The sequence below is a fragment of the Triticum aestivum genome, chromosome 6B, assembly GCF_018294505.1.
Source record: "Triticum aestivum cultivar Chinese Spring chromosome 6B, IWGSC CS RefSeq v2.1, whole genome shotgun sequence".
In the NCBI taxonomy this organism is placed as follows: Eukaryota; Viridiplantae; Streptophyta; class Magnoliopsida; order Poales; family Poaceae; genus Triticum; species Triticum aestivum.
Window position 1 is genome coordinate 63,766,677 of NC_057810.1, and position 14,868 is coordinate 63,781,544.

Here is a 14,868-nt window from a genome sequence, read left to right on the forward strand (position 1 = left end):
ATTTCAAGTAAACACAGGGACTTTTGTGTAAAATATGAAAATAACGATTTGTTTTAACTTAAAATAGGACTGTGGGTCGAATTCTCTGAAATAGAGGGACTTTTCTGAAAAATGCCATGACGGACAAAAGAAACCCAATTTGCTTTATTATTAGGTAAAGGTACACAACCAAACAGAAAAAGAGCCCGTGATCACTTGATCTATGTGGTCTGGTCGATGAGTTCGTAGTGGCTTTGTGGATCGAATGTAGCATTTTACAAGGGCGACGACAACTCGTCCTCCACACGGCATTCGATTTGGACATCGTAGTTGGGTGCAGGACTCCAGCTCCGCCTTCACGTGACAGAGAGGCGGCGGTGGTGGCGAGGGCGACTCCTCCTTCACGTGTGCTGGTGGTGGCAAATGCCACGTCGGATCATGACCCTAGAGCGACTGCTCCATCATGAGCTCCATCTGGCAGATGTACTCAACATCTGTGATGTAATGCGGTGTGAACGGTGCTGAACCGCACTTAAATAGGCACGGCCAGACCAGGCGAAGGGACGAGAATCCATGGGAAGTCGGCTTCAATGCGGCACAACAGCTGGAGTAGGCTTCTTGGTCGCCACCTGGTTTGCGATCGTTTTGTGGGAAAACGAATAACTGAATCGGTCTGCGGACCGATGGGGTACCCTGCTGGATGGCGAATTGCATCCAATTCGCTCGCTCCAGAAGGTTATGGGCGATTTAGGGTTCCGCCATGAAGGTTGTGTGCAATGGGAGGAGGGTTTCGACCATATTGCCAAGGAGGTGGAGCAAGGCGACACGTAGAGCTAGCTGAAATGGGAGCCAAGAAGGTGTCTTTGATCGCCTCGTCGCACTCAACGCACACACAGACATGTTTCCATACCTAAACTTCGTGACCTTCAAATCACCCTCCTTTCGCTAAATCTCCGATATTCCGCCACCAAACCAATTGATGGCCGCTCCAGATGGATTTCTGACAAACCCTACCCTCATATGCCCTCGTCGGTGACAATTAAATGCCACCAAGGTAGGGAGAGGTCGGATAGACCTTATTCAATGCCACATGTAAAACAATAAAACTATGGGAAATGAGAACATACTCAACCTCGGGATGACAGGGGCGGGTACATACTCCTCTTATCACTAACAAGCCGCTAGACAGGAAAGAGCGGGGGTTTCAATTTAAATTTTTAACCGGTTTAGAAAAAATGATTAAAAACTTCCCCGAATACTACTCATCATGTGACTGTCCTCGTGTCAAAATTTCATAATTTTCTGTACACTTTTTTCGGTTCATTTTTGGTCAAATAGGGGCTGATTTGGTTTTTCAATTTAAATTTCAATCGGTTTGGCACAAATGATTGAAAATTTCCCAGAGTACTGATCATCATATGGTTGTCCTTGTGTAAAAATTTCATAATTTTCTGGACACTTGTATTTCGGTTCAAATTCTAGGCCAAATTTTGGCTAAAAATGAAGAATGACCGAATCTATCAAATGGTGACTCCAAATTTGATGAAAATTCATAGAATACTAGTAATCATATGGTTATCCTTGTGTCAAAATTTCATCAAATCCTAGACACTTTTTTTGGTTCATTTTTTGGCAGCTGGATCATCAGCAAAGAACATATCTTTAGTTATGTGCATGCCGATCACCATTGATTTTCCTTTTGCCGGTACGTTAAGTCGTAATGCTATGAACAACAGCCGAGAAGCAATATGGACAATGGTGCAAACACCACAAAAATGAACAGAAGGAAACTTCACGCTGAACACATAAGACATTGTAGGCATGCTATACATGGACTAAGCCATATTTACCAGCAAGACAAGGACCATGGCAGCATGAACCATACTCAAGAATACAAGATAAGTTCAGCTACCAACATAAAAAACGATCATGCCTCCAGACTCGAGCATCTGGGACTAATTTGAAGTGAGACATAAATGCAGCTATCATACCATCTTCACAAACCACATGCAAAGCATAAAATAATGTATCCATGTCTAGTGTCTTGCACAATTAAAACCCAAGTACACTTGGGTTGTGCCCTGAAGTAGTACGAAAAAAAGACACTGATACATGAGCAAATGCAAATGATGGTTCAATGTAATCCTCTCCATGGCAAACCCACTTAGTGTAACCTTGAAGAATACCATCACATCTCCAGTGAGTCTTCACTCCATCATAACTCTGCATAGCTTTATTTCGGCAATTTACACAAGGACAAAGAATTCTATCACCAGCCGGAACATCACGGAATGCAAAAGACAGAAATTGCTCGACATCATCTTTGTAAGCAGCACTAGCTCTTGGTTGACTCATCCAACCTCGATCCATCGCCCTTTGATATGCCTAAGTAATGAAAAAAAATATGTCAGTGTATAATTTTACATGTGTTATTTAAGAGATGAAAGCTGATTTAAATCTCTTTGTAAGAAAAGCATGTAATACATAGATATTTTAATTGAATGATTGGATCCCAATATATTTCATTAACCTTGCACTAAAAAACTTCAAAATAAATGTGGCATTGGTAGGTTTAACTAGTATGCAAAGGCGCCATTCAGTTCAATACAGTTGCACATATGCTGCCATCTTTCTCCCCCTAATCCCAACTCTGGCTACATCGAAAGGAAACACACACCACATGAAGAAACAAAAATATAAAACATGACACATGATTGATATTATCTATGCAAGACCTTCAATTATCTAGAAAAACTTTTTCTTTCTAATCGTTGTAGGGACTTATTTCCTTCTGCAACTACTAAGATTGTTGGACTATCTAAGTATCCAAACTGAGCATAAAAACCATATTATAGGGTGCTTTAATAAACAACTATGTTAACTTCACTGCTTTATATCATCATGTTATTTATGATCTTGTGAGCATCTCAGATAAGCACCATATATAAAAATCAAGGTACAATAGAAGATAAAAAAAAGGCCAATGATCACAACATTCTTAATTAGACAACAAAATTGATAAAAAGATGCCAAAAACTTCAAAAAACAGTATGGGATACAACAGAGTTACTTTCTCGATTGAGATTGAAGGCGGGTTGTTTGAAATCAAAGGCGGTGGTCCAATCTACGGTTGTTCGAATTTCTGGAGTTCATTCAGACTAACTGAAACACCGGATGTACACACTTCCGTTGAGGGCACCAATGAAATACATCTTCCCCTTCTATTTCTACAAGATCAAATGAAATTGATATTAAAATGTGCTCCCTTTCAAATCAACAATACATTATACATATACACAGTCCCTTGCATATACGTTACTCCCTGCGTCCCATAATATAAGACGTTTTTGGAGTTCAAATTAAACTGCAAAAACGTCTTACATTATGGGACAGAGGTAGTAGTACACAGCTTTTCAGTCCAAATTCAATTCAATTTCATCATACACTGATCAGCAGAACAAAAGGGGGCAGGCAGGACTTTCTTAGGAAATTAAATGTGTCCCAGCTAGCTTGCTATTTGTTCACGGGAAGTCCTGGGTGGCAGAGTCCGGCCGAGCAGGCGAGCACCACCGAGAGAGGTCGGAGCAGACCGCCAGAGCCGGCGCGGGGGGCTGGCTGGAGCAGGCGAGGAGCACCACGTCCCTGGCGACTAGGCAGAGGGCCGGGGGCGGCCGGGGAGCGCCGAAGCAGAGGGGCCGGTGATAGTCCTTGCAGAGGGCGTTCACCGGCGGCGGGCGGCGGCGCACTGGCAGGACCATAGTATGAGGCACGAGCTGGAGTTGGTCGCTGGAGGTGGTGGAGATTGGCTACGAGGAGGCGCGGGGCTGGATGAGCAACCAGCCCGGCGCGCCATAGATGGGCAGCTCAGGACGTGGCGGCGGATAAGGAGGAGTCAAGGAGCTGGAGTTCGGTTCGTGGGCTCCTTTACTGCACAAACGGGCTAGGTAATTTCCAATTTCTACACATTCTTTACATGGTTTTATTAATTTATTTGTTAAACTCCTTTTTTATCCTATAAAACATCTCAAATATCGTCTCTGCCTATTTACACATGTAAAAACTAATAAATAGGATATACCTCAAAAATAAGATTTCTGACGTTGTATTTTTCGTCTCAAGAAGCGTGTATACACACTACATGTTTCCTAGTATAGCGACGAATATAAAAACATCTTAGAAAAAGCGTGCCTACTGACATGTTTTGTTGTAGTAACCTTCTTACAAACACGAGTTAAGAACTAAAAGAGAAGACAATAACCAATATAACGAGGTTGAGTAAAAAATAAAAGCCATGTGTAAAAGAGTCAAGAGTTCTTGAGTTCAAGACCCCTAGCCACGAAATTATTTTTAGACAATGAAATAGTTAAAAATTACAATTTACACGATTTTCCTTTTAAAAATACATGTAATGTAAGTGTGTGCAAGAGACGTCTTTTCCGGCAGATACTTGACTTCTCCCGGCACTTGGCAATTCTTCCGCCGTTGATCCTGACAGTAGGTCAAGTCGTTGTCCCTTGCTACTAAACGGGGATGCTTACGTCTCTTACACGTAAAAAACTTCATATCTTTAAGAAAAGGAAAGAATAAGCAGCATGTGCTTGTCTCATCATTTTATGGTCCAAAGTGTATTTTTTTCCGGCTAGTAACAACAAGACACAAAGCTATGTTTATTCCAGAAAAACTGAATACCATGGCAGAAATTGGTATTCAGAAGGATTCTCATTTTGGAATTTGATTTGCTGGGAAATACTGGAGTGAAACACTATACTTCATCCACAACATTACGAGTCACCTGGGTTAAATGTCCATATTGCCCTGGTAACTCAAATGCCACATACTCCAATAGCAAGAGAAGATGATTGTGATTTATTTTTTTCTCACGTTAGTACTCCCTCTGCCCTAAAATAGATGACTCAACTTTGTACTAAAGTTAGTACAAAGTTGAGTCATCTATTTTAGAACGGAAGGAGTACAAGTTAGCCAGCTTTTATGTTGACCAATGGGCAATTCTACAACCATTTGACAAAACTAAAGCTGAGCCATCTACAGAGTTTTAGAACACAGATGAGTACTGATGAAAACACACACTTAGTTTCAGAGAAGGTTTATTGCACAACCAACAAAAATAAGAATAACAGGAGGATCACTCCCGGCTCCATTTTCACCATGAAGCACATGATAAGAGGCACCAAGTACAACGTTCCAACGCCAAAAGCAGTACGGAAAATATTACAGAACTGAATCATGATACATTAAACCCTCAGAGATAACATCTGGTAGGATCAAAACAGTTAGCAAACTGTAGCTCCTCTTCAGAAAAAGAGATAGTGGTCTTCTCGTGAAATTGATGTAGGTCTTCTCCTAGAGATAACATCTAGATCTAAACAGTTTGCAAACTGGACCGCACACCGCCTTGGTCTTCTCCTGAACTTGAGCAAGCGGTTGTGGGGTTGCAGTTGCAGGTGAAGAAGGCCAGCGGTAGATGTCCAATATTGATGTAGGGCTGCAGAGGAGCTGTGTAGCAGCAGCGATCTTCACAAGTTGGTGGTGGCAGGAGGTACAAACATATCAAGAGATGCGGCCAAGATCATTGCATTCATATTCATCACCTTCGACTAACTAAAGACCGATGGATCAACAACGCAAGCATTCAGACGGTCGACGAAGCAGGACAGGTAGGAAAACATCAGTTACCAAAAGAATCATATGCTCAGAAAATTTGGATTTTGACGTGGCTCTGAAATGTCGTCCGCTAAAAATAAATAGATTTTGCCTTGCCATTTTCTTTTCTTGTACTCCCTCCATCCGGAAATACTTGTCATCAAAATGAATAAACGGGGATGTATCTAGATGTATTTTAGTTCTAAATACATCCCTTTTTGTCCATTTTGATGATAAATATTTTCGAACGGAGGGAGTATTACGGGAACCGGATCCTCTAAGGGCATCTCCAGCCGCGCCCCCAGGAAGGCCTTCCCAGGCGTTTTTTTCGCGCCGGCGCCGAAAAAATGGTCCAGTCGCGCCCCCAGGAGCCCGATTTTCGCCGGTTTGGGCCGAAAACAGCGCTGGCGGACCCAGCCCGAACCCGGCGCGCTGGGGGCGCCCGGGGGCGCCGGGCGAACTGTTTTGGCGCGAAAAAGCCGCGGGCCCGCCGCGTCAGCGACACAGCTCTCTTCTCGGCTCTTCGTCGTCCGCATCGCCTCGTTTCCAGCGGCGAATCAATGCCAAAGCTGCCGCGCCGGTCAGCCTGCGCCATTGATGCCTCACGGGCGGCGCAGTGAAGACCGGACGACGCGCGTCCCTCGCCCTCCCTCGCCCGCCACGCGTACACACGGTGGCACGCGCGTGGGCGGCGCCTCGGCCTATATATGCCGCGCCCCGACGCACTCGTCGGCTCGCACACTCTCCCGCCGTCGTCGTTCCTCCCTCTCCTCTCCTCTCTTTCGCCGTCTCCAGTTCACACCCATGGCCGAGCGCTTCCCAGGCGACGGCGCGGCGGCGAACGGCTTCGTCCGCCGCCATCTTCATGAAGACGAGGCTCGCCTCCTTTACGAGGCCGAGTACCCGGTCCCGCCGAACATGCGGGTGCCGGGAGCGTGGAGGATCAGCGTGGACGGCGTGCCGGTGCCCCCGGTACCCACCAACGCGGCGCGGCGTGCGGAGATCGCACGCATCCGCTCGAACCTGCCGCGTGCGGCGAGGGAGGGGCCAAGGTACGTCCCCGACAGCCCGCTCGGGGAACCGTACTTCCATCGCCGTCACGCCCAGCAGCTCGAGGCCACCAACGGCGTCGTGCCCTCCGGCAGGCTCAACGCCGCCGGCCGGCGTCGGTGGTGGGGCGTGCCCGGGCGCACGTTGGAGGCTGTCCTCGAGTACATCGAGGGCGGCAACACGCCGCGCCTCGAGTACCCCGATCCCCCTTCCTTCTCACGCCGCCGGGGAAGCTCCTGGACCCCGAGGTGCATGGAGACCGGGAGGTCCTCCTCCTCGTCCGGAGGCTCGCCCTGCCTCCACCCCGTCAAGCCGGAGCCCCAGGGTACGCCGGTCAGCGCGCGTACCCGCAGTTCCACCGTCCGCATCGGCGCCAACGTCCCGCCACGCACTGGCCGCTTCGTCCTCGTCGAGCCCAAGCCGGACCGGGCCTCCCCGCGGAGTACGAGGAGATAGCCCGGTGCGGCTTCTCCAACGAGGACGCCATGCGGTGGGCGCGGGAGGACTACCTCCGCGACGAGACGGTCCGGCAGCGCCGGGCCCTGGAGGAGATCGCTGCCCGCAAGCGTGGGCGCGAGGACGAGCACGGCGTCGTGGTCCTCGACAGCGACGACGACGACGACGACGACGCCCCCGGACCGTCCAACCCGCCGCGCCAACCGGGGGAGGGATGCAGCAGGGACGGCGGAGGCGTAGGTGGGGGCGGCGACGACGACGACGACGACGGCGGTGACTACACGCGGTTCTACAGCCTCCTCGGCATGTAGAACCGCGTGGACGTGCGACGAGGCGGGCGGCGAGGGAGATGGCGGGGGTAGCCCGGGGTAGTTTCTTTCTTTTTTGTAAAATATGTTTAAGTTTGGACGAAATATGTTTAAGTTTAAGTTTGAACTCGCCGCTGTTTGTGTTAAAATTGAGTCGTTTTGGACTTCTTTGACTACCCATGGGCGCCGCGACTGGGGGGCAACACGCCCCCAGTGCGCGGTTTAGTGCCGGTGCGCCCCCAGGGGGCGATTTTTTGCCCCTCCTGAGGGGCCAACGGCTGGAGATGCCCTAACATTCACAAGGAATGTTACAGAAGCTACAGTACCCTAACTTTCCTTCTTTCTATTCATATGATTAAGGTTAAAATGAATTAAATTAATTTGTAAATTGATGATCTACTATGTACATTTATAGTAACTACATACAAACAAATTGATGGTGAAATAAAATTAATTTTGAATTATTTATATCTACAGTAAATGTCAACGGTAAACAACATGCTAACAGTTCCTAACTTTCCTTCTTGAATTTACACTAGACTGGCACTGTAGCACGGTGACTTTCCTTGTGAATGTTAGAGGATCCGGTTCCAGTATTACGAGTGAGCTTTCGCCCTCCCCTTTTATTTCAATTATCCAAACCAATTCATCCATCACTGATTCTTTGTTTCTTGCAACATATTCATTTGTGAGAAGCAGAGCCATTTTGAGTATAGATTGAACCAACACCTGAAGACAATATTAATTAAAGAGTGCTACCTGTGAAGGAGTACAGTACAGTTGAACAATTGCCTGTCCAAACAGAAAAGTTGAGTTTCAGATCTGTAACTGTATATTTGTTTTCTGCTGGCAGTTTGGCCAGGATGTATGCTAAACAAAGACGATTAAGCATGCAATAACCATCTGCAGTATTCAGTTTTCTTTCTGGATCAAACACAAACTGCAGCTTCATAAGGGATTCCTTATCCATAGAGCTACAGTAGGTAAAACAATGCTTCCAGGCAGCTTATTACAGCCTTTGGAGTTCTGAACGTTGTTCTAGTGAAATGATTCATGTCAGAGCAGATCACAAACATAGAGGTTACAGGGTGAAATTTGACGCATCGTCAGCAACAAACAACAAATTCATCAACTAAAAATTAGAATGCAGTGGCAATTTGGCGGTGGGCAGATTCCGACGGATACATATCGAGAGATGAAGCCAAGATAATACCACAAGAACCAACCATTTTCATTGCATTCAGATTCATCGCCTTCCCCTAACTACACAGACCGACGGAACAACAACGCACGCACCCAGAAACGAAACCATAGCAGAGGAACAGCAGCATCCAGCAGAGTCGACTCGATAGAGCAGCCGAGCGCAGTTCAGCCGCCGAATCCGTAGAGGGTGCGTCCCTGGCGCTTGAGCGCGTAGACGACGTCCATGGCGGTGACGGTCTTGCGGCGGGCGTGCTCTGTGTAGGTGACGACGTCGCGGATGACGTTCTCGAGGAAGATCTTGAGCACGCCACGGGTCTCCTCGTAGATGAGCCCCGAGATGCGCTTCACGCCGCCCCTGCGGGCAAGACGACGGATGGCCGGCTTGGTGATGCCCTGGATGTTGTCGCGCAGCACCTTCCGGTGGCGCTTGGCGCCGCCCTTGCCCAGCCCCTTCCCGCCCTTGCCGCGGCCGGATATGGCTGACCGCTTCCTTCCTTGGAGCTGACTGAGATGCAAATGGAGGAGCTGTGGTGGCGGCGGCTGGTTGTGGTGAGAGTGGGCATGAATGGAACGGGGATTTAACAAGGGAGGACTCAGAGGAGTGTGCGGCCTGCCGTTGGATCCGACGGGGATTGGACGGTCAAGATGGCGATCCGCGCGAGAGAGGACGCGGATCGGTGACGTGGCTCCAAAATTTCATCAGCAGCTCGAAAATGTTTGATTTTTGCCGGTTCGAGGCGCGACATCATTGGTCCTCTGTTTCTTGCAACAAATTCGTCCATTTATCCAGCCACCAGACAAATTGCCCATTCAAAAAAGATGAATTTGACATGACTCGGGTGTCGTGTCCGCTTTTTTTTTTTGGATTTCGCCTTGTCATTTTTTTCATGTATTAGAGCATCTCCAACAGACGTCCTACGAACCCGCGTGCTAAAAAATTTTTACAGCGCCAAAATAGCGTTTAAGCACGCTGCATAACCGAACATCTCCAGCAGACGACCAAAAATATACTGTGAAGCTACATCTTCAGCAGACGCCCAAAATAAATCACACGCGCCCGAACCCAGCTCGCCGCCCGTGGCATACTCGCCGCCATGGTCATGGCCACGCGCCCGCCGCACGTGGCCTGCTCGCCGCCGTGGCCGCGCTCCTTCCCAGCTCGCCCCGTCGTGGCCGTGGCCTGCTCGCCTCGCCGCCGCGGCCGTGGCCGTACCCTGCGCCCCCGCCCCGCCGCCCGTGGTCGTGGCCGCGGCCGCTCCCCGCCGCCCGTGGCCGTGGCCGCGGCCTGCTCGCCCCGCCGCCCGTGGCCGTGGCAGCGCCCCCGCCCCGCTGCCCGTGGCAGCGCCCCCGCCCCGCTGCCCGTGGCCACGCCCAGCTCGCCGCCCGTGGCCGTGCCCGGGCCCCCGCCCCGCCGCCCGTGGCCACGCCCAGCTCGCCGCCCGTGGCCGTGCCCGGGCCCCCGCCCCGCCGCCCGTGGCCGCGCCCAGCTCGCCGCCCGTGGCCGTGGCCGCGCCCGGGCCCCCGCCCCGCCGCCCGTGGCAGTGGCCGCACCCGGGCCCCCGCCCCGCCGCCCGTGGCCGCACCCAGCTCGCCGCCCTTGGCCGTGGCCGCGGCCGCGCCCCGCGGCCCGTGGCCGTGGCCGCGGCATGCTCGCCCCGCCGTCGTCGTGGCAGTGGCCGCACCCCGTCGTCGTGGCCGTGGCCGGGCCGCCCTGCCGTGACCGTGTTCGCGCCTCGCCACCCGTGGCCGGCTAGCGGGCTGGCGCGCGCACGCAAGGAGGCCGGCGGCGGGCGCACGCGAGGAGGTTGGAGGCAGGCGCATGCGAGGAGGGCGCACGGGGCACTTTTCAGCGCGTGTGGGAATTTCAGCGCGCTAGAGCTCACGCCCCAAATATGCAGCTTCCAGTCTAGTTTCATCCGGCGCGCTGAAGATTTTTTAGAGCGTGCTCTATTATACAGCGTCCGTTGGAGTGCTCTTTTTAACTCCGCGCGCGCTAAACTTGTGTTTTTTTAGCGCGACGCTGATATTGGGCGTCTATTGGAGATGCTCTTAGGAGTGAGCCTTTTGCCCTCCCCTACTATTTGAATCCTCTAATCCAATTCAATCCGTTCATCACTGGTCCTCAACATATTCGACTATTTATTCGTGAGAAAGTAGAGAACTTTTGAATGTAGATTAAACTAACATCGACTTCTTTTGAAAGTGACACAACTAATTAGACCAAATAGCTCCTTAAAGGATGTTGGCCGTCTCCTTGGGGCATCCGCACCCTTAGATGCCCTCGCAGTCGTCTGATCACGTAATATGTGCCTCACCACATCGATGACTTGAGAGGGGGGCGCTGGCCACGTGTGCCCCATCATGCGTATGTCCTACTGTTGGTTCAGAATGGGTGTCCGGCGTCTCGTGCTTGCTTCCACTTGTGTGCTCCACACGACGGAATCGGATCCTCTGACGCACTGCACCCTGCCGTTGGCACACTGACGTGTGGGCCCGATCCACATGTCATTGGGCTAACGACACATCAGGGGAGCCACATCTACACGGTAGTTTTTCGCTTGTACATCCTACCCCTCACCCAACTCGCGTGTGCTTCAATGGTGCACCCCACCCAGTTGTAGTGCTTCTTTTGTGTGCCACACTCGTCACCCCACTGATAGTTGACTTCGGGGCATTGTGGCCCAGGCGTTGTGAGCCAGCGTTACGTGTGGTGTCCGTCTGGAGTGTGCTTAGCTTGTACACCCCAATCCAAACTAGATTGGTGGTTTACTCCGGGGCGTTGTGACTCGGCTCCTTTTTGTGTTCTCGGTTGTCTGCTTGAGGTGAGTTTTGTGCATAAGGCCGTGTTCGCCCCTTCTTCTCTGGTCGGTTGGGTATGCTTCATTTCGTGCAGAAAAAAAATGTGTCTAGAGGAAACTCGTTGAAATATATGAGTGGTATTCCTTGAATGTGGCTGTAAAAAATTGCCCAAGTCATTCTGATCTTTTTTGTTTGACCGCTGGTGTTAAGCTGCATTGTGTGCAGGGATATTTAAAGGTGTCATCACTTTAACAATGTGACTAGTTGATGAAACATATACTCACAAAGAGAAGCGCTTTTATTATCTAACACTAACAGTAGTGCAATATTATTAGCACACAGTATGACAAGACACGATCATTACCAATATGTGCGAAGTGCCATTGTGGTGCTGGTGATGATTGATCTGCAAGGTGATGATGTGGCCCATGGTGATAGACAATCTCCTTTTCCCGTCCCTCTGAGGTTACCAACATGTTGGAGGAGATGCGGGCGCAAAGATGGATGCAGAGGATGGAAGCTTGAATCTCGATTTGCATAGCTCCACTGAAATGAAGCAACATTGTTGGTGTGACATTTTAGTGAAACTACACAAGACACTGCCGGTGGAAGTGTTATTTGACGCGTCAATCTTTCGTTGGTATACTCATTTCTTGCATTGACTATGGCGTCCAAAAATGTTGTAATTTCAATTTCTGCGGCCTTCTTCCCTTTGTTATCTTTTGCATACTTCCTTCCATCAACCAACTTTCTTGAACCGGACACAAAGTTGGGAGTGGTGCCTCTCTCACCATATTCATCACTTGATGCATCCTTGTCTTCACAAATTATTATTGCTGCTTTTCCACCTGAGCACTTGGAGTTCTTCCTATTAGAAATTTCGTACAACTCTTGGTTCTTCCACTTCTCCTCATGTTCAAGTTCCTTCCAACAACGATGCAAAGTGAATGGCTTCCCTTTCTTCTTCACTCCTTTTCTTTCTCTTGTCCTGAACAAACCTCTGGGTAACGTTCAGCTACAAAACACAAATTAGAAAATCAATTAGTCCATTAGATACCTACACATACAAGACATAAAGAAAGCACTTGATGAATGTTGAGAAAGGAATCACCTCGTCAAAGGCACCACAACCACTTAGGTTAATGTGTTTGACATGTTTCAAACAAGATGACCACTTTTGGCGATCCACGGGGAAGTATCGACCATCGGTGATGGAGGGAAGCATCTGTTTCGGTCATAGCCACTTGTGTTGTGCTCATGGAAGTAGTCTTTAGTTGATACCCAGTAAGTGGAGGGGGGTTGCTCAACTCTGACCATGGGATCAATGCTTATTTTTTTTCCATGCCACAGATAGCAACACATCTTCATCTTCTTGATAGTTTGCCAATCTTCCTCCTTTTGGAGTTGCATCAATAAACTCCTCCTCATACATATCAAGCTTAGGCTCTTCCTCATACATAGTATATTCTTGCGACGAAGAATCATCATCACCAACATCTTGAGATGAAACATTCATGTTGTGCACGAAAGTTTCGCCCGCTACATGCATTGCAAAAAAATTGCATTCAACCATTGAACTAACTACATTTAACAATTGCAATGAACTATTTAAATTGAACAAAATTTGCATTGGATTTTCCCCCCTTTGGGACAGTTGTCGACGCCGGCTTTTCTACCTCCACCGTCGACGACATGAAAGGGGAGGCGGATGGGGGTGGGGGAGGTTGCACCACCACAACAGCCTTGGCAGTGCGGCCTGCTGGAGCAACCTTCGTCTTCTTTGTCCGAAACGCCAACACTGACTATGCGGGATCTTGCGACGACCACTTGCCGTGCCGCTTAGGCGGTGGTTTGGTCTTCTATGGGCCACTGTCAACCGGCCCATGCCCTCCAGTAGACCGTGTGGGCGTGAAGACGGCGATAGACAATGGTCTTCACGGCGGCAGAAGGAGGCCGTGGCGGTACACAGTGGTCTCCGGTTGCATATTTGTGGCACCAACGCAGGTGCCCTGTTTTTGGTACACAATCAATTCCATCTACTACTATCTACAACCAAACAACAAAATTAGAATTCAAGCCCATTTGATTACAGGGGCCGGTTTAGTTTTGAACCCAATTCAATTTCACAAAGCACATCGAAGTCCAAACGAAGTTCATGAAGCGCGTCATGCACGATGCAAATCCCTGCGCTGTGACCATGCAAAAAAAAAAATCCCTGCGCTGTGATTGGTCCATCCAGTGCTCCCACGGATCGATCCCCGGTCCCGTGAAGCTCCTGCCCCCCAATAAAACCCGAGCCCCCGGCGCCGTCCCAACCCACAAACTCACAGCAGAGCAGAGCAGAGCAGCGCGCAGTATTCCAATCCAGCACCCCAGCCCACCGCACTTGAGTAGTTTCCCGTTCGCCGGAGAAGCAGCAAGAAGATGGCCGGAAGGAAGGGCGGCGAGAGGAAGAAGGCGGTGACCCGCTCCGTGAAGGCCGGGCTCCAGTTCCCCGTCGGCCGCATCGGGCGCTACCTCAAGAAGGGCCGCTACGCGCAGCGCGTCGGCTCCGGCGCCCCCGTCTACCTCGCCGCCGTCCTCGAGTACCTCGCCGCCGAGGTAACCACAAATCTCCGCTGCCCTCGGGCGTCTGTTCTGCTCTGTTCTTCTTGTGTTGGACAGATAACCGATTCCGTTCTTGGTTGATATGAATCGCAGGTCCTGGAGCTGGCCGGCAACGCGGCCAAGGACAACAAGAAGACGCGCATCATCCCGCGCCACCTGCTGCTGGCCGTCCGCAACGATCAGGAGCTCGGCAGGCTGCTCGCCGGCGTCACCATCGCCCACGGCGGCGTCATCCCCAACATCAACTCCGTGCTGCTCCCCAAGAAGTCCCCCGCCGCCGCCGAGAAGGAGGCCAAGTCGCCCAAGAAGAAGGCCGCCACCAAGTCCCCCAAGAAGAAGGCCGCCACCAAGGAGTAGCCGTCGCCATAGCCTAGCCAGTGTGTACTCTGTTCCATTTCTCATAAATACCCAATGGTTCACGGGGACATCTGTCCCCGGAATCTCACCATTCACTCAGCCCTGATCTCTGACCTACCTATTAGTATTTTTTCTTTCTCTGGACCATTTCTCTTCGTATTACTCCCTCCTTACCAGTTTATAAGGCTCATTTCAAAATCGCCAGATTTCCATAACATAAGGCTCAATTCGTGGTCCGCTCGGTTGAAGCGCTGCGGTCGTTTCGATCCCTACGCACACAATTAATTCGTTGGCTGCTGTTCTCGTACGAAGAGAAACGGCCAACTCCTTTCCTCTCCCTCGCTGCATGCATGCATGCATGCACCACCCACTTCTTTAAACGACTCGAAGCACTCGTGTTCTTTCACTCACCCTCTTTTCATCCACATACGAAACGAGAGCAGCAAAG

The 14,868-nt window shown here is 50.2% G+C and overlaps 2 protein-coding genes across 2 annotated transcripts; one reads left to right on the forward strand and one right to left on the reverse strand.

The window, feature by feature from the left end:
* Positions 1-8,664: 8,664 nt before the first annotated feature.
* Positions 8,665-9,753, reverse strand: LOC123138819 (histone H4). Its single transcript, XM_044558686.1, has 2 exons — positions 9,744-9,753; positions 8,665-9,343 (listed from the first exon to the last, which is right to left on the reverse strand). Exons 1-2 carry the CDS (start codon positions 9,751-9,753, stop codon positions 8,823-8,825), a joined length of 531 nt encoding a protein of 176 aa, XP_044414621.1. The 3' UTR covers positions 8,665-8,822.
* Positions 9,754-13,796: 4,043 nt separating this feature from the next.
* LOC123133491 (histone H2A.1-like) lies at positions 13,797-14,620 on the forward strand. Its single transcript, XM_044552969.1, has 2 exons — positions 13,797-14,057; positions 14,157-14,620. The coding sequence occupies exons 1-2, from the start codon at positions 13,881-13,883 to the stop codon at positions 14,418-14,420; spliced, it is 441 nt and encodes a 146-aa protein (XP_044408904.1). The 5' UTR covers positions 13,797-13,880; the 3' UTR covers positions 14,421-14,620.
* The last annotated feature ends 248 nt before the right edge of the window (positions 14,621-14,868 follow it).